This window comes from Lissotriton vulgaris, unplaced genomic scaffold (genome assembly GCF_964263255.1).
Source record: "Lissotriton vulgaris unplaced genomic scaffold, aLisVul1.2 SCAFFOLD_972, whole genome shotgun sequence".
Taxonomy (NCBI): Eukaryota; Metazoa; Chordata; class Amphibia; order Caudata; family Salamandridae; genus Lissotriton; species Lissotriton vulgaris.
Window position 1 is genome coordinate 681883 of NW_028254165.1, and position 24357 is coordinate 706239.

At 48.2% G+C, this 24357-nt stretch overlaps 1 protein-coding gene across 1 annotated transcript in view; it reads left to right on the forward strand.

The window, feature by feature from the left end:
• AP2B1 (adaptor related protein complex 2 subunit beta 1) overlaps window positions 1–24357 on the forward strand; it is a gene marked incomplete at its 3' end in the record, with an annotated part of 476528 nt that overhangs the window by 335973 nt on the left and 116198 nt on the right. The window contains exons 8-9 of the mRNA XM_086951572.1: window positions 7675–7795; window positions 14948–15043. Of these exons, the coding sequence (XP_086807698.1) occupies window positions 7675–7795; window positions 14948–15043 (217 nt within the window). The remainder of the gene's footprint in view (window positions 1–7674; window positions 7796–14947; window positions 15044–24357) is intronic.

Here is a 24357-nt window from a genome sequence, read left to right on the forward strand (position 1 = left end):
TGCAACAAACCGATGCTTACAGGGTAAGTCACATATCCTTATGTCACCTCTTTTGGGATTCCAAGGGCAGAACACCTGTCCCCCAAGAGTCTCCTTATACTTGCGTATATACATCAGCATGATGGTGGAACTTTTTATTCTGTTCATTGTCCAGGTACTTCTTATAACTTTCCTTTTCTTCTGTCTATTGATCATTGCAGCTAATATATTTTATAGAAGAAGCACTTTGGTTTAATACATTTTGAAAATGTCCCACTGTGTATACCTTATGTATTTCTGTGAAAGGAGAGCTCGAGTGAGTGAGAATAAGGGTTCTAGATCTGTTACCACGATTACTGGGGATCAGGGTTGTCCTGCCTAGTGGTTGCCAGAACCATTTGCTACCCGCCTATAGGGCAACATATCCTTAGAGGGTGCTTGGAATCAATCTAGCCCCATCCCAAGGGTTATGTTGTCCACATACGCGCAGTTCCTACTGTCGGGTGGAAACTACACCACACTGCAAAACGTAGTGCTTTGTTTTTAGTAACTTTTGATCTGTTTGGGCTAGGAACAAAATGTTTTTGCTGAAATCTACAGCAGGTGATGGATTGTGTGGCAAATGCAGCAAATCCAAAACTATGCAGAAAACTCAGTAGTCCCAAATTTGCCTAGTTCTAGTGACGCTGCATATAGTCAACAGTCTCTCCATCACAATGTCCATCTTCCCGTCTTAATTCTTTCCTTTTGTATGTTCGGTTGCCCAGGCTGAAAAATGTCAGGATATCCAATTCAGGCCTTGGCTAACAATAGAATAGGGAAACTGCATGAAAGAATATCAGGTAGACACTTATCTTATAGTTGGGGCCACTGGCATTATATGGCAGGGGAGGTCCAGCTCATGCAGCAGTGTTGACTAAAATATGGGGCAAAAAAAGCCAACTATGTGGCATCATGCAACTAATGTTGTATTAGTGTTTTATCCAGTATTATGGGTGTCTTTCATAGATTCACATGCCTGAATCATTCCCCGTCATCGAGACGGGAGTCTCCGGTACATAGAAAATGAATGTCCTATAGACATACATAGAGAATAGTAGGCCTAGAGGCCTCACCTTAGTAACATATCCATGTCCTTTTGTAAAAAGGACCAAACTATAGAGAAGAGCCAATCAGCTGCCACCTCCCTCTAGAACCTTCCAGGAGCCTCAGTCCCTCAGATTTTCTACCGCACGTTGTGCTAAGGGAGTCTCCTCTGAGCTCTGCTCAGATTCTGTGTTTTTGCACTTTAATAAATAGCTGTGTTGTCAAGGATTCTTTTCTACTATGGATTATCTTCAAATACATTCTTTAAAGAAGGTCTGGTAAGGAAAGACTGCAAGGTTTGTCGCTCTTTCTCAAGTAAGTTTTTTGAGAGGTCGTGAAGGGCGACTTTTAATATGGTGTCAAACACTAAGACCAGAAAGGAGTTTCTTTATCTTCTCCAGTGAAAGTGATGAGGCGTTGACCTCAACATCTAGGAGATCTCAAAAGAGAAGAAAATCTCCTCAAACTCATTCCTCAGGGGAACGTCCTGAGAAGGCCCTCAAAAAGACCACTCATGGGTCTTCTGGGCGCAATCTCCTCACTCTGTGGAAAAGGAGAGTAAAGGACTTGCTTTTGGAGAAAAATCATGTAAAAAAGACGACTTCGGAGCCGTCAAATTCAGCTCCTCTGGTCATAGGACCCTTCAGGAAGGCGTCTTCTATACCTCCTGAGGTAAAGACTAAAAAGCCAACATAGTCAACAGGATCGTCGACGAAGAAACCATCATCATTGCCTATTACAGCCTCTTCGTCTACAATGGCCTCGTCTACGATGGCCTCGTCTACGATGGCCTCGTCTATGACGGCTCGACGACGACGGTTCGTCGACGACGGCCTCGTCTATGGCTGCTCGTCAACGACGGCCTGTTTACAGCGTCTACGATGGCCTCGTCTACGATGGCCTCGTCTACGATGGCCTCGTCTACGATGGCTCGTCTACGACGGCTCATCTACGACGGCTCATCTACGACGGCTCATCTACGACTGCTCGATGACGACGGCCTTGTCTATAACTGCTCGTCTACGATGGCCTGTGTAAGGCGTAGACGATGGCCTCATCTATGATGGCCTCGTCTATGATGGCCTAGTCTATGATGGCCTCGTCTATGATGGCCTCGTCTATGATGGCCTCGTCTATGATGGCCTCGTCTATGATGGCCTCGTCTATGATGGCCTCGTCTATGATGGCCTCGTCTACGATGGCCTCGTCTACGATGGCCTCGTCTACGATGGCCTCGTCTACGATGGCCTCATCTACGATGGCTTGTGTTCGATGGCTCGTCAACGACTGCGTCGTCGACGACGGCCTCGTCTATGACTGCTCGTCTATGACTGCTCGTCTACGACGGCCTGTCTACGGCGTCGACGATGGCCTCGACTACGATGGCCTCTATGAGGGCCTCGTCTATGACTGCTAGTCTACGATGACCTGTCTACGGCGTCTACGATGGCCTCGTCTACGATGGCCTCGTCTACGATGGCCTCGTCTACGATGGCCTCGTCTACGATGGCCTCGTCTACGATGGCCTAGTCTACCATGGCCTCGTCTACCATGGCCTCGTCTACCATGGCCTCGTCTACCATGGCCTCGTCTACCATGGCCTCGTCTACCACGGCCTCGTCTACCACGGCCTCGTCTACCACGGCCTCGTCTACCACGGCCTCGTCTACCACGGCCTCGTCTACCACGGCCTCGTCTACCACGGCCTCGTCTACCACGGCCTCGTCTACCACGGCCTCGTCTACCACGGCCTCGTCTACCACGGCCTCGTCTACCACGGCCTCGTCTACCACGGCTTCGTCTACCACGGCCTCGTCTACCACGGCCTCGTCTACCACGGCTCGTCTACGACGGCGTCGTCCACGACAGCCTCGTCTACGACGGATCGTCTATGGCGTCGCCTACGACGGCCTCGTCTATGACTTCTCGTCTACCACGGCATAGTCTGATGGCGATCTCGTTGACAGGCTCGTCGACGAGGGAAATTCCGACAATTCTGGAATCTCTTATAATGTGGTAGAGAGAGCTGCTCAATGTTTTAAGATCGCAAGGATCTCTCAAGAACAGGTCTGCTTCTTGTATGAATTCAAAGAACCTCTCAAGAAGGTAGTAATACCGATTACCTATAGTCAGAAGGGGTAAAGGTCATGCAGAACCCTCCTTTGTATCACCAGTGATCCCTCAGTTGGATAAGAAGTATACACAGGAATCCTAAGCCGGACTCCATGGTGTCACAGGCGGTCCAGAAGACCTCCAGGAATCCTTCGGCCCCTTTGTCGCTTTCTCCTGATAAGGAGGGAAGAAGAGTGGACAACATTGGGAACAGGTTCTCCTCAATGTCGGCAATGACGGTAAAGGCCGCGAACGCCCTAGCGCTCTTCGGACGCTATAATAGACAATTGTGGGCACTCATAGCCCCATACCTGTCGGAATTGCCAGATTCATCCAAAGAGGAAGTAAAGAGGATTCTGCTAGAAGGTGAAGCATCGGGGTCAGAAACTATAGACTACGCGATGGATATCGCTATGACAGGGTTACGCCAGTTGGCTGGAGCAGCAGTCTTGCGGCTCCAAGGATAGCTAAAGGCAACCTCTTTCCATCCTGAGGTGCAGACATTGGACAGGCCATATGATAGCCAGTTACTATTTGTCACAAAAAAATGACGAAGCAGACACTGCGAGAGCTTTGGGCACTCTTCAGTATAAGAACCAGTCCTTTAGTAGAAATAGAGGAAGAGGACAGTCTTCCTACAGAGGAAATTATCAATACAAGTCTTCCTGCTCTTCAGGCCAGAGTAGACCGCAATACCAACAGCGCCAACAACAGCAAAACAAGCAATCCTTTTTTGGGAAGGCGTCCATTCAAGGTAAAGGACAGCGGAAATAACAAAAATCTACGGCTGCGTCTACGAGATATCTCGATTATGCTGCAAAAAGGAGCAATAGAGAGAGTACCTCCATCTCAGAAGGGAAAAGGGTTTTATTCCTTCTTCTTTTTGATCCTCCCAAAAAAAAAAGACAAGAAGTGGAAACCAATCTTGGACCTCAGGGCCCTCAACAAATTCCTAAGAAGCAGTCGTTTCGCATGGTAACGATCGAGGAGGTCTTGCAACTACTGTAAGATCAGGATTTTAGGGCTTCCCTAGACCTACAGGACGCTTACTTCCATATCCCAATTCACAGGAATCACTAAAAGGTACTTGCGATTTGCAGTAGCGGGCAGACACTTGCAATTTCGCGTTCTGCCCTTCGGGCTCAAGTCTACACCGCACATATTCATGAAATGTCATACCCCGGTGGGGGCATATCTCAGACAGTGCCATCACCAAGTCTTTCCGTATCTGAATGACTGGCTGATCAAGGCTCCATCCTTAGAAGATGCGTCCAGGTCTTCCAAGGCCTGTTTAAAGCTTTTCGATTGCTTGGGTCTCACCCTCAATCAGGAAAAATCGGTCATACAACCTTCTCAGTGCATCAGTTTCCTAGGTGCAACCCTGGACACACGGTCAGCAAAAGCTTTACCATCCAGAGAGAGGATGAACAAGCTCCTTGCACTAGCTGCTATAGTAGCCTCGAAGAAAGTCTTGACAGTCCGCCTCTTCAAATCCCTCCTGGGGATGATGTCATCGGGTATCCTCCTGATTCCTCACTGTCGACTACGAATGAGACCTCTACAGGAGGCGCTCTCGAAGCAGTGGGTCTAATGCACAGGGTCATTCGACGACCACATAAAAGTGAATCCTCAGATGGTCGGAGCCCTGCAATGGTGGATGTCATCTCAAAACCTGTCTCAAGGCTTGTCATTCCTGCTTCCGACTGCTTCTCATGTTATCACAATAGGCGCCTCATTAGAAGGCTGGGGAGTTTTTCTGCAAGAGCTAAAGATAAGCAGGAAGTGGTCTCCTATGGAGAAGAAGCTACATATCAATGTGCTCGAACTGCAGGAAGTCTTCCTGGCCCTTCAAGCTTCCTGCCAAGAATCAAACATTCCCTGGTGCTCGTCCGGACAGACAACACCACGACTATGAACAAACCTCATCAAACAGGGAGGGACACGCTCGCTGACGCTCTCTCGCGAGTCGCAAAAAATCTGGAATTGACTCATACTCCACAATGTAACCCTAAGGGCGGAATATGTCCCAGACACGGACATTGTGCTCGCCGACGCGTTGGGCAGGCAGAAAACATCGTCACACGAGTGGGAGCTAGATCAACAAATTATCAACCAGATCTTCTCCAGATGGGGCACGCCGCAAATCCATCTATTTGTGGCGAGAATGAACGCCTAATGCCCACACTTCGCAAGTTGGCATCCCCAGTGAGGGTCTCAAGGGAATGCATTTTCCATCGCATGGCGCAACGTCTTTGCGTACGCCTTTGCGCCATTTCCGATACTTCCCAGAGTCCTCAGGAAAATTTAGGTGGAGCCTTGTACTCTAATTTTAATAGCCCAACTTGGCCGGGAAACATTGGTTCACAGAGCTCCACCGTCTATCCCTGGAGCCGCCGATCCACCTGCGGCAGTATCCATCCCTGCTCACAATAAACAACAATCAAGTTCAACATCCGGATCTGAAGTCTCTCAGGTTAGCTGCCAGGCTCCTGAGTTCCGAGAGTTCCACAATCTAAATATTCCACAAGACTGTGTAGAGACATTCTTGCCAGAGCAAGGGCGGATAGCACGACCAAAACGTATTCCCTAAAATGGAAGCGCTTTTGTGTTTGGTGTGCAGATCAAGGCATTCGGCCTTTCCCCTCCTCACCGGAGCAAATCTTACCTTATGTATTACATCTGGCACGGTCGGGCCTAGCCCACTCCTCCATTAAAGTACACTTAGCAGCAATATCTCATTATAAAAGAACTACAACGAGTCAATCTCTCTGGTCAAGCAGGTTTATTAAGCAATTTCTAAAAGGATTATACAGATCTTTCCCGCCAATAAGGATGTTGCCACCTACCTGGCATCTCAATGTGGAGCTTAACCAGCTCATGAAGCATCCGTTCGGACCAGTACACAGAGCTGACCTAAAGTATGTCTCGTGGAAAACAGCACTCTTCCTGGCGCTCACATCTGCAAGGAGGGTCAGTGAGCTACAGGCGTTTTCAATCCAGGATCCTTTTCTACAGTTTTAAAAACGACAGAGTAATCCTGAGAACCAATCCTAGGTCTATCCCAAAAGTCCCGTCGGACTTCCACCTAAATGAACCTGTGGTTCAGCGTTCCTTCTTTCCAAACCCAAGCACGGCAGCTGAGAGATCGCTGCATCATTTGGATCTCAAACAATGCTTGAAGTTTTTACATTGACAAAACGAAAACATTCAGGAAATCTAACCAGCTATTCGTAGCTTACAGCAGACCTAGGAAAGGTCTACCACTTACCAAGCAGAGTATATCCGGATGGATTTCTGCTGCCATTTCTTTCTGTCATGACCAAGCTGGACAGCCATTGCATTCCAAAGTGAGAGTGCACTCCACGAGAACTACGTCCACTTCTATGGCTCTCTTTGCAGGGGCGCTAGTCATTGACATTTGCAGGGCGGCAACATGGAAGTCACTGCATACCTTCACTAGGCACTACTGCCTGGATACGGAGCTGATGAATGATGCAGCAGTGGGACAAACAGTGTTACGCCACCTATTTCAGTAAGGTGAGCCTTCCTTCGTCCCTCCATCCTACTCTGATATGCACATTTGTTTACTAATACTTATTGTGGATGTCTAATGATGGTTAATGCTCACATGATGTGTATTATCTAAGGACTTGTATATGCTGTTCCATCAGAAATGTGCACTCTGCATTGCTTGCTACTCTGATTCAGGCATGTGAATCTCTGAAAGACACCCATAATACTGGATAAGAAATGTGTTACTTACCTGTAACTGCAGTTAGCCAGTATTGGTGTCTTTCATAGATTCACATGCAAGCCTCCCGCCTTCCCTGGAAGGACTCAACTAATTCTATCAGTACCATGCCTACCTAGCTTAGTGTGCATGAAAATCTGAGGGACTGAGGCTCCTGACAGGAAGGTTCTAGAGGGAGGTGGCAGCTGATTGGCTCTTCTCTATAGTTTGGTCCTTTTTACAAAAGGACATGGATATGTTACTAAGGTGAGGCCTCTAGGCCTACTATTCTCTATGTATGTCTATAGGACATTACTTTTCTATGTACCGGAGACTCCCGTCTCGACGACGGGGAATGATTCAGGCATGTGAATCTATGAAAGACACCAATACTGGATAACTGCCGTTACAGGTAAGTAACTCATTTCATTTTTGCAGTTTTTACTTGCTAACACTTTCAGGGCTAAGCTTTCACCTCATTATTACCACTTTGACACCCAAATAAAGCAATAAGCAACAGAAAGGTGACAAGGCAATCTTTGCAAAGGGCTTTCTACTGAGCAGGAACATGTGCAGCCTATGTTTACTAACTTCATCATTTTGAGGTAGGAGCAACATTTGTTTTGCTTCAATCTACAGATCATGTGGCAATTCCAAAATGATGTGGAAAATGCAGCAGTCTCAAAATTGCATAATACTAATGGCCCTGCACATCTCTTTCACAATACCTCTCTTCTTACTCATCTTACTCCTTTCCTTTGTCCCAGGCCTGAAATATTGAAGCAGGAGATCAAAGTCTTCTTTGTGAAGTACAACGATCCTATCTATGTGAAACTTGAGAAGCTGGACATCATGATCCGCCTGGCATCGCAGGCCAACATTGCACAGGTCAGTGATCTAGGACTGTATAACATTTGGGTCTCTCTGTCCTTACTTCGCAGGTCCGTATCCCCTCGGTTGGTGCCACCTCACTATCTGCCCTGAAGTAGTCCTGTCTTGGCATCGCTCAGGTCACTTCCTGCTTCCCTTGTAGCCATGGGATGGCTCTTTTTAATTTTGTAGGGCTAGGGATAACTCTAGCTCATGTAATTACCAATAAGAGCGTTAGGAATTTGCTTTCTCCCTATGATCTTGTGTGTGAACATTGGACAGCAGTTATGTTTGATCAGCTTTTAAAAAGTTACATTGATAATAACTGATAAACGTTAACGTAGACCACTTGCCAAATGCAGGGTTCTGTAAATCTATGACAAATACACTGTAAACTTCCTGAAAAATGCAGTAGTAACATATTTTCGATTGTGAACCTTTTAATAAATACAACAGGAAAGTGCATGACATTGCAAACTCACTGAAAAAACACCATAAGAAGAGGCTTTTCATTAAAAATGAGAAACCAACTTACTCAAATCTGTGCAGCAGTTGCTAGCTCTCCGGTGGAGTGGTTCCATTAATCATAACTGATCAGAGACACGGTTAACACAGGAAGAGGGCGTGCGTTGTGAAGTATTTGACACTTGGCGTTGTGAATTATTTGACACTTGTATGCATTTATCTTGTATTTCTAAAGCACAAACCTAGCCAAAGGGCAGCAAAGCACTGGACACTGTCAAAGACCAGCATAATGTTCAGTAAGTGATGGGCAAGATAACTGGTTTGTGGTCTGTTGTTGCATTGTGATGTAGGGTTATTTCAAGTGGTGCGTCGTCAGCTCTTTCTTAATTTGGAGCAGTGATAGGGTGGTCCTGATAGATATTGGAATGGTGTTCCAGATGCCAGGTGCAAAAATGGAAAAGCCCTGCTGCCTTGCTATTTGTTTCTTTTTTTACTCTTCTTAGTCTGCAATCTGATTGTGTCCTGGCTGTGGGTATGCCAAGTACTACAATAGATGATGAGCTTTTCTGCAAGATAACAAACACGGGGGTGCTGGCCGTGTTGACTTTGTAATATTTTGTAAATGGTGCAGCTGGTTAAGCAGATGGTGCGGGCTGACAAGGGAAGCCAATGCGTAATTGCTTAAAACATTGCATGTATTAAATACAAACATTAATAGATGTGTATGTATACATGTGACAGTACTTGGTTACAGAAGTTAAAAAATAATAAAACGCATTACTCAATAATTTCAATAAGTTAAAATAGATCCTAAGACAGTTTTCCTTCCAATAACTACACTACAATTTACAGAGCCACTAACCATCTATACACATTCCTAAATGGTTTTCATGAATTCAATCAATTGGGATTGTCCCATAAATTGAAGCCAATGTAGTACCATCAGGTTGGAGGTAATCTGATGTTTTTCTTTTCTTCTGGCCATGGATGAGACAGTGCTGCTGCTTGTAGGATGCCTTTAAGGGGTACCAGTGCAGAGTCTGGGAGGCCAGGGAGGAGGGCCTTACGACAATCCAAACGCAAGAGTATGAGGTTTATAAGAGCAGTTCTGAATTTGCTTTCTGGAAGAAATGGTTTCTCTTTTTTTAAACTAGAGCTGGTACCCCACCATCTTTGTTTTGTGCAATGTTTTCCTTGGGGTGAGGTTGGTTCCTAGGGTAAATCCAAGGGACATATTATTGAATGAAAGTTGAGGTTTGAAGCCGTCAATGTTCATATTAGATTTGCAATTGTATTTTCAAATAATAGAACGTGTTCCTTGGTTGGGCTCCAGGTAGGCGCTGGACATCCAGGTCTGGATGAAGTGCAAGCAGACTTTGATGTTTTGGATGCCTGAAGCAGTGAAGAGTAAAGTTAGAGTGATGTATCATCGAATATTAGTGTTTTGAATGCTATCTGTGAATTGGGCACCAAGTTTCTCCATGTAAAGGTTGAAGATGTCAGGAAACAGTAAGGAACCCTAGAGGACTCCGCAGGTAATGGGGATCCTTTGGGACGTGGAGGTTTCCATGTGAACCAAATGGAGTTGGTTAGAAAGGTAGGAGGAGAACCACTGAAGGGCTTTGGTGGTGAATCTTATTCAATACTCTAGGGTGCATAAGAGGGTGGAATGGTCAACTGTGTTGAAGGCATCTGAGAGTTCCAGTAATATCAGAAGCAAGACATCATCTTAATCTGTGGTCAGGAGGGTATTGTCTATGGTGTGTGAAGTAGCCAGACTAGTATTTGTGTTGGATGGTTAGCATTAATGTGCAGTTGAAGCTTAGACTGCATTTTCATTGAACTTGCCAATGATTAGGTTAGTGATGGGCCAGTGATTAGCAGGGTTTTCGGGGTTTAGTTTATTTCTTTAGGAGTGAGAAGAAGATGCCTTGAGTGAGGGAGGCATTGAAAATGATGAGTAGGAATTAGAGAGTGTCCGCAGAGAGAGCTTTGATAAAGGACTAATGTAAGATGTCATCTTCATAAGAAATGGCTTTTGGTGAGTTGAGCATGTTGACGAGATCTGCAAGAGAGAGAGCTTTGAAGGATGGCAATTGTCTGATTCTTCTGGAAAGGGGTGCGCAAGAGATGAAGCAGGTTTCATGTTGTCAATCAATATTTTTTGGATCATTTCCCCTGAGGTGTTTGAAGGCATTGCACTTTTCTGTGTAGTGAGGAATAAGTGGGTGGCTGGAGGTTGATGTGGTGCTTGATTGTCTTGAAAAGTGTTCTGCTCTCGTTGCTGTCTTCTTCTGTGTTGATATAATACATTGCTTTGGCTGATGTTATGAGCTATTGTAGTGTCATGCAGAGAAACTTCAGTATCAAGTGGTCATTGGGAGTTCTGTTCTTCCATTTTCTTTCCTGTCTACTCGTGGAGAGTTTGTCAGCTAAATCATTTTGAGTATCAGGTTGCTGAAAGCTTTGGCTTACACTTCATGTTTTAGTTTGGGTATGGATGTTCTTGTAGTTTTCCAAAAAAGTGTTGAAGTTGTTTGGAAGGATGTTTGCTTAGGATGTAGAGGTGATAGCATGACAGGTCAATTCAAGCATTAGGTTGTCCATGGAGAAGTTTTAGAAGGATCCGAAGGTTTGATATTCCCTTTTTCGTTTACCTTGGTTTCTTGTTAGGACACTGAGAGATAGGAATGGCGAAGTGGTCACTCCCGCCAAGTGTATGTGGGATTTGCATTGGAGTGTTGGTAATGTTGAGACTACCAGATCGAGGATGTGGCAAGTGTGTTGGTGTGCTACTTGATGTACAATGTTGAGTGGTCGATTAGTTTGAAAAGGGTGTCTATTGATCTTTTTTGAGCTTCTATTTTCATAGAGGTTTAAGCCACCTAAGGTGAATATTGGGCTTGGTCCTCTCTGCTGAGTCACCCTCCGAAACATTTTGACTTCACGCTTCCTGCTCTCTAAACCTGTTTTTGTTGACTTTTAGCACTCTTCAGGTTTCCACAGATAACCAGTGCTAAAGTGCTCCCTCCTTAAAACAGTCAAATTGGCTTACACTCAACTGGCACACCTAATTTACTTATAAATCCCTAGTACAGTGGTACTACATGTGCCCAGGGTTTGTAAATTAAATGGTACTAGTGGGCCTGCAGTACTTACTGTGCCACCCATTTAAGTATCCCTTTAAAGCATGTCTTAGGCCTGCCATTTCAGCTTGTGTGCAGTTTTATACTGTCAAATCTACCTGGCAAAATATACCTTTTGCCAGGCCCAAACCTCAGTTTTTTAATATATGTAAGTCATCCCTAGGGAAGGCGCCAAATAGCCTATAGGGCAGGGAGCATTGCATTTAAAAAGTTGGACTTGAACTTTTAGTTTTTACATGTCCTGGTAGTGAAAAAACCCTAAATTAATTTTTCACTACCCCGAGGCCTACCTATCTCCCATAGGATAACATTGGGTTACCGTATTACATTTAATTAGGGTTATCGTTTGATTGGGAACGTGTAAATATCATGTTTGCACTCACATGAAGTGTAATTTAAAAATCTCTTTAATGATAAAGTTGGATTTTAGATGACAATTTTGAAATTGTCACTATTAAATAGTTGCCTTTTTTTCTGCCCTAAACTTTCTGATGCCTTCTAGGAGTTCCCAACTGCCTGGGCCTATTATTTGCTCCCCCATCAGGAATGTATATTGAGCATAGAACAATAGAACCTGGGAGTAACTGGGCCTACGATCTGTCCAAATCAAGGAGGGCCCCACAATCCCCCCACCTGTGTTGATGCGACAGGGGGAGTGGGCACCCTATCCCACATATATTCCCCCATTCTAACTCCTACACCCACCATTTAGCGCAGGTGGGTGCAGGGGTCAGCATGTACTGAACAGCAGTAGGGTGCAGTTCTCCAGGCTCCCCATGCACCATGGAGACCGATCTGGCAGCTGCTACTCATCACCCAAATACTCTGTCGCCTGGGGATGGAAGGGGGGGTGTTCCTGACCACAGGGCTCTGTACTCAGCCCAGCACTTTTTAATATCTATGTGGCACCTTTGGCCGGTATCATTAGATCCTTCGGCTTCCAGCTCATCTCCTATGCTGACGACACTCAAATTGTGCTGTCGCTGACGGAGGGAGCGGAGAAGAAGGCGGGTGAGGTCCTCCATGAGTGTATGGGTTCTATTTCAGCCTGGATGTCCTCCAACTGCTTAAAATTAAACTCTGGTTCGACCGATGTTTTGAAATTTGGTAACAACCCTTTGGTCTGGACACCGGATTGGTGGCCGGAGGATTTGGATTTGTGTCCTGAACCTTCTAGGAAAGCCAAGAATCTGGGGATCATCGTGAATAATTAAACTCACCATGGCAGAGCAAGTTAACATGGTGACCTCCGCATGCTTTATGGTCCTCAGAATTATTAAGAAAATAAAGGTCTTCCTGACCAAGGATAATCTCAGGACTGTGGTGACATCACTCATAATATTGTGTCTCAACTATTGCAACAGTTTATATCTTAATGTTCAAAAACAACATTTGAACAGGTTGCAATTGGTCCAGAACGCGGCAGCTAGAGTGCTGACCGGAACATCAAGGTTCACTCCGGTCAAGGGAGACCTTAAAAAACTTCACTGGCTTCCAATTCCGTTAAGATCTCACTTTAAAGCACTGTCCATCGTCTTTAAGGTGGTCAAGGGTATTGGTCTGGATTTCATGCGGAAGAAATTTTCTTGGTATACTCCAGGGAGGACTCTGAGATCCATTATGAAAATTTATAACGCTAAGTGTTTACCCATGGCGTTGTATGGAAGTGAGGTGTGGGGCTATACTAACACAAGCGAGATCCAAACTGCAGAAAACGTATTTTTTAGGAAAGTTTTATCGCTCCCTCAATCTGTAGCATCTTTTAATGTGCATGAAGATTTGGGGGCGGGTTACATTTCGGATCAGATTGCGGTAGCACCGCTATTAGGGTGGCTGAGAATCTGGCTAAAGAAAGGACCGAATTTAAATCAATTAATTATTCAGGATTGCCTGTCCCTAGATAAGGTCTCAGCGATACCATGGTTCCGATATATCAAAACGCAAGCAGACTTAATGGGTAGCCCCGACCTGTATACAAACCCTAGGGCCTTAAGTAAAAACATGATTAAGGCAGTGAAATCCCAATATCTAAATAGGCTGAAGGTACAGAGGGAAGAAGTGGAATTGGTTAAACCCTCGGTGAGAAAGTTTGATATGTTAAGCACAGGGAGAGAGATCCAGCCGTACTTGACATACATAAATAAGCCATGCCACCTGTTTGTTTTGCTAAGATTTAAACATGGTTTGTTGCCTTGGCTGTTCCCTAGGGGATTCGCTAAAAGTGGGATGTTGGGGCCATGCCCGTGTGACAATAAGTCGGAACAAGATGCCCTTCATATGATCTTTTTTTGCAAATGTTATGCTTTGCAGCGAAAGAAATTCATCTTCCCATTACTAAGAGGGTGTAATTTTGAACAGGCCAGACCAGCTCTGGTTTATCTGCAAATGTTAGGATCTGTTGTGATATGTTTTGGGGTGGCGAGTCACATCACAGGGGCTGTGAGATGTCGTAAGAAAATGCTGCTACCATAATTATCCCCCTTTTCGCACTCTTTGCACGTAATTTATTAGATAGTTTTTAAAATTGTATGTGAAAATTTTGGTGTTTGAATTTTAAATATTATTAGTTTTCTGTTTGGGACAAACATTTTTACTGTTTATATGTATTCACCAATTTATTCTGTTATATATTTTGCTGTGTAATTAGGACCCTAGGATACGATTAACTGTGAAAAGGAATTTATTGTGTATGCTTTGATCGTTTCAAAAATTTTAACCGGATAAAGCTGAATTTTGATTTGATTTGATTAGACTTTGAGATCCTCTGGATCTAAATTCGGTCAGACCCCCCACCCCCCTTTAAAAAAAACGAATTGGGGAGGGAGAAGTTTTGTTCATTGTGCAGTTAAAGCCTGGAATGAACTCCCGTTCCAACTCAGAAATGCCCCAGATCGAATTTCCTTTCACAAAGGCCTTAAAACATGGCTTTTCTCTTACTGTTAGATTTATGTGATGTTTCCTAGGCAATCAGTACTTAGCGCCAGGACACCCTAGGGTAATCACGCGCTCTATAAGTATTCATAACATAACACAACATCTCCTTTAAGTGTTTAGATTCTGGTACTAAAAGCCAGCCTTGCCCAGGCATTGTGCTCCATACTCCCATCGTCTTAATGCATGCTCCCATTAGAAAAACTACTGATAATTGCAGAGAAGCAGTCCATATTTTCGAACACATTGTATCCATCAACACAATGTACATGCTCCAGCATCACAAGGCTTTGTCACAGAGTTTTGACTGTTTACCTACAACCAGACTTCAAAAGCCAATCCGGTTCCAGTATTTTCAATTCTGTTTGATTTGAAAATTTCTGAGTGTGATAATCTTCTGTAGCAACTTTAGAAAGTAGCCATGGTACAGTTTGTGATATTCTGCAATATGCCAGAGCAAGTGCATCCTTTACAAGCATTACTAGATGTATCACTGTGGCTGAGAGTGATAAAGAGCTTATTAGCCAGAGCATTACTTGTTCATTGTCATATTTGATTTTAGTGCATGCAAGGAAATGGTGAAGGCAAAGCCCTAACAGTGTCTTTTCTTTTCTCACCCTCTTTCCAGGTACTAGCAGAACTGAAGGAATATGCTACTGAGGTGGATGTGGATTTTGTCCGCAAAGCAGTACGAGCGATTGGGCGCTGTGCCATCAAAGTCGAGGTTTGTGTTCGAACTCCCTCAGAGACTTCCTATTGGGCGCTAGTGGTTGTCCTCCCAGTGCCATCTCAGAACCTGTTAAAACTGCTTTACTGCGCTGTATTTTGAAATTCATTGTGATAGCGGTAAAGGTAAATTGGTAAATTGTGTCTTGTAAAGCGCACTGCTACCCGCACCGCAGGCCTCGTAGCGCTATAGACCGCTGGGGAACCCGTCCTGGCTTTCCCTGTGAGATAGTCCCTCCTGGGGGTCTCCAAGGTGAAACCAGGCATCCCCGGCGTTTGTGTGGGGCCGTTGTGGAGATGAGGCAAGCTAATGCCCCGAGTTGCCGAGTGTGATCCCTGGTCGGAGTAGGCACCGATGCGAGAATTATCAGTCCGCTGATCCTGGTCCAAGACCCTGCCGCGTCGGGAATCGAACCCTGGTCCCGGGCCGTTCTCTGCTCTCGGGTCTGCCGCCTCTAACCAGTGAGCCACACCTCTCCACTAAGGTTGACAAAAAGAACTTGCACCGGACTGTCATCATCCTCTTTTTACATTGAATATCCAACTTTGTCTGGAGAAATATTAACAAGTCCCTTATATCATTATTAAGGAAGTTCCACCATCAATACTGCTGTGGCCTGCAATTCTAAATCGAGCTGTGGTTTGCTGTTGCACACCGGCTGTAAAATGCCAGTACAGCAGGGCAACCTTCCTGACAGGCAGCTGTGGTGAAATGTTTATATTTCTTGTGGCAAGATATATAACAAAATAATAATGAAGTGGTCGCCAAATACTGATTGCAAATTGTGACCTGTAAGAATGTTACAAACCGAGCTGCGTACTAATAGGTCATCTCATAAAATTTCTAATCGTAGTGAGCGTAGTTGGATCCACATTTTGGCTCTTGATGTAGTACACCGCAAATTGCGGCTAACCATGATTGAAATCTATCACATGGTTGGTGGCCTGTAATGGTGAGCAGACCACCATTTCGGTGATCACTTTTCAAGTAAACTTTTTTGTTCTGGCATATATAGCTGTCGATACACATGCTGTGCATACTGTGCATACTTCTGCCAGCTAGTGTTGGGCTTGGACACGTGTTTCAAGTAACTGGATATTGTGACTCCACCTATTATTGGTAATGCGTATGGGCATCGCCTCCACTATTTTTTCTCCCGCTACCTAGGTTGGATGTGGTTTCCCCTTCCATTCCTGTTGGTAAAAAATGTAATGTCTGCAGTACTTTTAGTGTTGTTATGACCTTTGTCAGGTTCAGGACCAGTTTCAACTCGGCACCCCTTTCAGGGCCTGCTCCTCCGTCTCCCTTTTTCCAGAATGTGAACATCGTGAAGGAAAAGATCACTTTCAGGTACTCTCCAAAAGCCTTAGACAGACCTCCAGACAGTCTGCTACCTGTCTGTCTCTCTCCGGAACACAACAAGGGCACCTGCTCCTCCTGCCTTGCCTTCCACTCCAAAAAGACCTTGCAGTACCAATGTGGTCGATAACGATGATGGAGCTGCAAGAAGAAGACCCCCCCGACTCTGAGACCATGACGTCGAAGAAGAACAAGACCCTGGACACTCGGATGAGCAAGCCTTACACTTCAGCAGTAAGCTGAGTTAACATTTGCAGTCTGAAGCAGAGGAACATCAATAGGCCCAATCACAGAAGATGTTGACCGTGAGTACGACATTCCTCCCTCCACATCCTCCCCGTTATCAAACTCCGGCCAAGCACTGCCCTCGGCTGCCTAGCCCAATGCCAAACACCAGATTTCTTGTCTGCTGCTGGCAGAATGCAATGGTCGACACTGACAACAGGTCTCAAATCTGACACTTAGCCAGCCTTTGACACGGAAACACAGCCCAAAACCTGACCTCTGGCACGGACAACACCATTAATGCCAGCAGTTCCTTCGGCTCCAGCACTGAAAGCACCCTCCAAGGCCACCTCAGCTCTGAAGACTCCATTGACACCAAAACCCAGTGGTCTAAAAAATACTTTCAACACCAAAGCTCTTCGCACCCAAAGCCCCATCCTCTACTGGATCTGAAGAACACGAGCAACCTACCCTGCAGTGCCTACGGGAGATGCTCAATGCCTGGGATAAATGGATCCTCATTCACCCGCAAACAATAAAAATCCCTCTGTGTTGTTTTTATCTTGTTACATTTGCTACATGTTCCGAGACATTTTAAATGTCAGTCTTTCTTCTGACGAATTGCTCTTTTAATTTCAAATTTGTTTTATTGGTTTTAAGAGCGAAAGTAGGCAGTACAAAACAGCAGGTAAGCAGCAGGCATATATAGCGAGCGAGACAGACAGCCACGTCTTCTCTAAATGTCATCAAGTAAGCAAGAACAATATGCCAACACAGATATGCAGAGCCGGTGCTGCGATGAAGGTGCCATGCAAAAAGGTCAACTGACCAGAACAAGAAAAGGAACCAAACCCCCCTCCCCCTTCCCAACATCCCTTCCCTCTCCCCACCCCGACCAGTATGCCATCTACTCGGGACCTCTGTTATGACACGTTTAGAGCTGCATGTTGCAGGGTATTCGAGCTTACGGGGGATCTTGTGGTGGTCCAGTAAGCCATAAATACGAAGGTATTTTGGGCATGTGATTTCGGGAAATTCTTTGGACAGGAGGGACAAAAGCGGTAGCCAGACTTTCTGAAATGAGTCCGTTGTGTGAGTAAGTGTGGCTTGAATATGTTCCATGCCTAGCGTGAACCATAGTTTATGCAGCCATCCAGTGTGAGTGGGTGTGGTGGCTGATCCCCAGAGTGATAGGATATGTTGTGACGCTGCTTGCATGGCAATGCCCATTTGTTTACCGCGTGGGGATCTCAGAGGAAATGTAAGCGCGTTGGGTAGTCCTAAGATGGTATATGCGGGAAAGCGTGGAATTTCAGTTTGAAAGGTGGAGTCGATATCATCTAGAACCGCCTTCCAGTAATTCTGGATTGCGCTGCAGTCCCACAGGAGATGGGTCAAAGTGCCTTTTTCGCCGCAGCCCCTCCAGCACAACGCGCTTCGAAGTGGATTGCCTCGATTGAGTCTGACCGGGGTAAGGTGCCAGTATATGGCCAGTTTCACTGCTGCTTCTCTGGCAGTAGTATTACGAGTGGTGTGTGCTGCTCTGTAGTATACAAACCCCCATTCCTTGGGTGACAAAGCCCTGCTGAGTTCCGATTCCCAGCGTTTCTGTCCCGCCGTTTTACCTGGGCCGGCCGCGGGTGACAGCATCCTGTAAATGTCCGAGTTTAGGTGCCGGTCCGAATCTTTTGTGATCAGCCACTTCTCGAATGGTGTCAGTCGCCGACTTACTAGGGGAGCACATTCCGGACTCGAAAGCCAATGGCGGAGTTGGAAGTACTGGAACATTTGAGGTTTGGTCACTCCATAGTCCTGTACAATATTGATGAGGGGGAGAAAGCCCTCTAAATCAAAGAAATAGCCGGCAGAACGGCAGTCTGTTCCACGCCATTGTGGAAAGGCACGAGGGTCATTGCCCGGTGGGAATTCCGGGTTATCTAGGATCGGAGTGAGTGGGGACGGGAAGGTTGTTAGGCCTTTCTTGACCGCCACCATGTCCCAAGTCTTCATAATGGTGCGCATGATGGGGGACCGAAGAAGATATCGCGGTCTGTGTTGGCGAGCAAGGAATGGGACCTTCCATACTGACGTTTTGGCCATCGCTCTATCCTGAAACCGCCACTTCTTCTCGGATTCTGGCCTATACCATTCCACCAAGTAACGGAGTTGTGAGGCCTGAAAATATTGCAAGAGGTTGGGGATTCCGAGACCACCTTCGTCTACAGCTCTGTGTTCTATTTGTTTATGCAGGAGCACGCGTTTCTTTTCCCAGATGAACTGGTGGAAGGCAGCTTGTAGGGCAGCCAGTGCACCAGGTGGCGGTAGGATCGGGAGAGTCTGGAAGACATACAGAATCTTAGGTAAGGCTGACATTTTCACTCCCGCTATACGGCCCAATAAGGAAAGGGGTTGTTTCGACCAACGTGCAAGATCGGCTCGAATCTGGGAGGTGAGTGTTTTATAGTTAAGGGACACCGTCGAATCTGTGGAGGAGGTGAGGGTGATTCCCAAATATGGGAGCTGTGCGGACGTGTGCAAATCGCAGCCAAAGTCAGGTGGCGGAGTGCGAAGGTGGGCATTGCTACCCAGAGGCAGAATCAAGGATTTCCCCTGGTTGATTTTGAAGCCGGACACTGCCCCAAAGCTCTCCAGTTCCTCCAGGAAAGCAGGTATAGATTGGGAAGGTTTGTCAAGGGCAGCAATGATATCATCGGCATACAGCCCCACCACGTGAGGTTCATGGCCGAAAGTAATACCGCAGATGCGAGGATTATCTCGGATTTTCTGCGCAAGTGGCTCCACGTAAAGGGCAAATAGGAGGGGCGAAAGAGGGCACCCCAGACGTGTGCCTCGCTGTATCTCGAAGGGGTCTGATTTAAGACCTCCTAAGCGAACCCGAGCTTGAGGGCGGTAGTAGCAGCTCGCTATCCAGGCTTGAAAGCGATCGCCCAACTGGTATCGTTGTAGGACCTTCTACAAGTAGGTCCAGTCGACTCGGTCAAACGCTTTATCTGCGTCGATAGCTAACAGTGCAGAGTCCGAGTTTTTGAAGTGAGTCTTATCCACAAGATGCAGTAGCCGTTTAGTATTATCGCTGCATTGGCGGTTCGGGACAAAGCCCGATTGATCAGGTTCAAAGATGCCTGGAAGGCAAGGGCCCAGACGGGCCGCTAGGACCCCTGTGAACAGTTTTAAATCTAGATTAAGTAACGAGATGGGACGGAACGCCGAGCAATGTGTGGGGCTTTTGCCCGGTTTAGGCAGCACCACTATCTCCGCCGCTAGCATATCCGGGGGATTAGAGCTCGGGCCATCGAACGAGTTAAATAATCTTGTGAGTACCGGTGCCAATAGCTGGCCAAAGAGTTTATAAAAACCTGATGAAAAGCCGTCAGGACCCGGCGATTTAAGCGGGCGCAGGCGGGAGATAGCGGCTAGGACTTCGTCCATGCGAATAGGAGCATCTAAGGCCTCTGCGTTCGTTCGAGACAGCAGTGTGATTTAGGCTGATTGCAAGTATGCGTCGATGTCAGCGGGCGGTACTTTATCCTCGCTGTATAGAGAAGCGTAAAACGAGCGGAAGGCGTCCGCAACCTGCGCCTCTTCGGTAAGGGCCTCCCCGGAGTCGTCCAGGAGGGTGGTTATTTTAGAGCGCTGGGTCTTGGCTTTTAGGGCACTGGCTAGAAGGTGCCCGGTGCGGTTGCCTCCTACGTAGTAGGAATGGCGTGGTCGGAGAGCGGCGAATTCCGCTCTGTCAGTATCAAGGCTGGCCAGTTGGGCCCTAGCGGCCTTCAACTGTCGCCAGATTCTCGGAGCGCCAGTGCGGCTATCCAACTCGGCTACTTGTGTTGTGAGGTCATCTCTTTTTTCTTTGCGGATTTTGGCGTCTGCTGCTGCTATTGCGATCAGTTCCCCCCCTGACTACAGCTTTCAGGGCTCCCTAGAGGGCCGATATCGAAGTTGCTGAGTTATCATTAGTGGCGAGGTATTCCGAAATGCATTTATGGATTTGTTTGGTAACGGCCGGTCTCTGCAAAAGAGTCTCATTAAGCCGCCATGAACCCGGTGTGCGCGGGGATTTGGGCATGGTAAGTGTCAGTTCTGCCGCGTCGTGGTCAGAGAGGGCCGCTGGGACAATGGAGATATCAGTGATGTGGGTGGTTAAGTCTGAGGAGCCTAGGAAGTGATCTAAGCGCGCGTATGTGCGGTGTACATGTGAGAAGAAGGTGAAATGCACTGTGTTTGGGTGTAATGCCCTCCAGAGGTCCAGCAGGCCCCTCTCCCGGAGCCACAACCCACCCGCGTCAGATAGCGCTCCCGCCTCCCCATACCTGTGTCCAGATCTATCTTTGTTCGTGTCCATAACTAAGTTGAGGTCCCCCCCAATGAGCAGTTGAGAGTTAGGGGGTTGTAGCACTTGCGTTTTTTAGAAATGGTTCCTGGCCTGTGTTTGGAGCGTAAATGGAGCCGATTGTCAGTGTTCTATTTCCTATGAGGAGGGTGTAGGCTAGGAGGCGTCCTTTAATTTCTCCCACCTTAACCCCTATTCGGCCCCGGAAGCGTCGGACACAAGCATGGCCACTCCTGCTTTCTTAGTTGGGAGTGAAGAAAAAAATTGTTGAGGGAAGGCCCTGGAGCACATCCTGTGCCTGTCTTTAGGTAGGAGGTGAGTCTCCTGCAATAAGCAGATGTCCGCCCCTGAATGCTCCAGGTATGAAATAACAGCTCTTCTTTTTTTCGGATTGTTGAGGCCTTTTACATTGAGAGATAATAACTTAAGTGTATCAGACATCTTGGAGTGGCACGGATTCGATAAAGCGTGGCAACACACCCATCAATGCGTGTAATGACAACACCTTAAGTGTATCATCCACCATGGAGCAATGCGAGTTTGACAAAGCGTGGCGACATAACCTGGTGTCGTGTACAGCAAGCAATGGTCAGCACATGTGATCCGTTGAGGTCCCTTGGCATACTGGTCCCCTCTCACACTCCCACCCCTGTTCCCCACGCGATACTGCTCCCCACCCCGGTCTCTGACAACTCCCCAACACCCCCTCCCCTTCCCACCCTAACCCCAACTTGAGGTCCCCAAACAAAGGTCATAGTCCCAGGCCAATCCAGAGTCAGTTCAGGCCTGTAGGTTTAGAAGGTAAAGGAGACTGTGGCAGTGGCAACCCATGTGGCCCCTCGCCCCTCTCCCCCCACTATGAAAACATGCAGTAAGAATATTCCCCCGGTTGGAGCAAGTTCAGGGATTCATAGCGGTGTCTTTGACTACTGCTTCGATGGCTGCGGTGTGTTCTTTGGCGATCGTCCCCGGGTCTGGGCGGAGGCGAGTTTTAGGCGTGCGGCGTCTCCGTACCTGTTGCCAACCGCCTCTAGAGGGTTGCGTCCCGTTAACTTGGGAGGATCCCGGGGAAGGGGACCCTTCTGATGCGTCGTCAGGCAGCTCAAGGCTCAGTAGGGTACAGGTGTCCTGAAGCGAACGGAGCTGATGCAGAGTTCCCTCACATTTGAAGATCAGACGAAACGGGTGGCCCCAGGAGTATGGCACCCCTTTTTCCCCCAGAAGCGTGGTGACCGCCCTGAAGTCCTTGCGCTTCTGAAGAGTTATAGCTGAGAGGTCCTGGAAAAGTTCAACAGGGCAGTCTCGGAAGCGAAGGGGTTGCGCTCTTGGTGCTTCCCGTAGTATTCTTTCTTTCAGGGGAAAGTCCGGGAGGAACGCTAAGATGTCCGGGGCGGGGGGCCGGGCACGGCGGGGCAGTCCCACTCGGTGCGCCCGGTCAATGCGGATGGGAAAGTCAGCAGGCTCCTTGAGGATCTCGCGGAAAAGGTCTTGGAGATACATCGTGACGCTATTCCCCTTTGCCTTCGATGGTACTCCCCGAATCCGTATGTTCCGCCGAGAGCGGTTTTCGAGGTCCTCCGTGTGAGCTTGGAGGTCCACCTGCTGTTCCCGAAGGCGGAGGACCTCCTGTTGAAGGTGCTCCAGCTCGTCACAGCGTGCGTGGTTGGAATATTCCACCGCCACCACTCTTTCCCCCAGTCCATCTAGGTCCCGGCGCAGTTCCCTCTGTTCACTCACCAGTTCCTGTTTTAAAGTCTGAAAGTCGTCTTGCAGCGTGTTGAACAGGCTTTCCAGAAACGACTTCGTGATGGGGGCTTCCTCAGCGGACTTGTTTGGAGTAGCCGCCGATGTTGATGGTGACGTAGGCGTTTGGGACTTCTCGCCTTTTGTGGATGTCTTCATGAGTAGCTCATTAATCGGTCTAACCCCCCTGCGGGTAGCGTTGGACATTGTGCCGTGGCCGGTCCGTCTAGGCGGCGCAGGTCAGTGTACACTTCCGTTCGTCGCCAGGGAGGTCTATTAGCTGGCTCTCCTGTCACCCACTCTGTCCCGCCGCAGCGAATGTGTTCCCGATGATGCCCTGTGAGGTCGCTAGGTCAGATCATTTGACGGGCGTAGTGTCTCCAACTCTTGCCGAGATAGCTGCGGTGTAGGGCCCTGCTCCTTTGATAGGGCCCAAGCTCTCGGGTTAAGGCGGAATCAGATCGCCGTCTCGGGTGTTGCTCAGTACACCTTTGCTCCCAGTAGATTAGGCTTACGTCCTCAAATTTGGGCCTCGAGACCCCAACCCATGGGGGCCACCAAGGTTTTAACAGTCTCTATTCCGCCCTGGCATTGTGCTTCGAGGTGCAGGCGAGAGTTGAGTGCGTCTGAGCTCTACCGGGGGCTCGATTCGCGCCCCCCGAGTACCAGGGAGTAGCGCAAGCGAGGGTAAGGCACCGCCGCCGGGGCCGGCTACGGGGCTCTGTGGCACGTTCTTTCGGCGCCTCCTAGGCCCGGCCAGCGCCCGCCTGGGCTCCTCAAGCAGTTCCCAGTGGGCCTGGAAGGGGGGACCAGCAATGGATAGGCGACAACTCTCCTCCCGCCAGGGGCACGATCACCAGGCCCCCCGAGCACCCCCCACTCCTCACCTCGAATGGCGTAGTTGCTGCGCAGCAAACTGTCTGCGTTGTCAGGCGGTCCGTAGGCCTCTCGCAAAGGGCCCCACACGGCCGGGCAGGGGCTCCGGCACCTCAGCTCGGGGCAGTTCTCAGATGCCCCCGGCAGTGATGCTGAGGCGGATCCTCTTTTCTTAGGCCTCTCCCTCACTCGTGGCTGCGTCCTATAGGCCCATGCCGGGGCCTCGAGTAGGCGCCCTGATGTGGGGCGCCGTGCAGTTTCGGGAGCCTTCACAAATGTAGGGGCAGTGTGGATCTAGTCGTGCTCGATTCACCCAAGCTCTTCTCGTGCTGTCCACCCGCCGGCCTCCGCCGCAGTGTAGGCCCAAGCCGGGGTCCAGAGTACAGTGCTCCCGGGCCGCAGTCCGCCTCAGGTGCGCGAGTACAGGCTCCAGTTTCTGCGACCCCACCGCGTTGCTGAAGATAGCGGCGGCCCCGCGCCGGCCCCCAATGTGTCTATGCTTCGGCAGTGCTGGTCAGACTAGTTTGGGGCCGCCGTGGCCCCTCTCCGCCGGCTCCGGAGTGCGTGTAGGCCCAAGCCGGGAACTAAATTTGGGGTCTTTCTGGGCCGCGGTGTACCTCAGCCGCGAGGCGTAGGCTCCTTCCAGGTGGCCCCCCTGTGCCTCGGGGGGGGCCTCCGACGTCGAGGGTCTGTTCCGGTCAGCAGTAGCGGCCCCGTCGTGCGGGCCAGTCGGCCTCAGGATGGTGGCAGGTCCGAC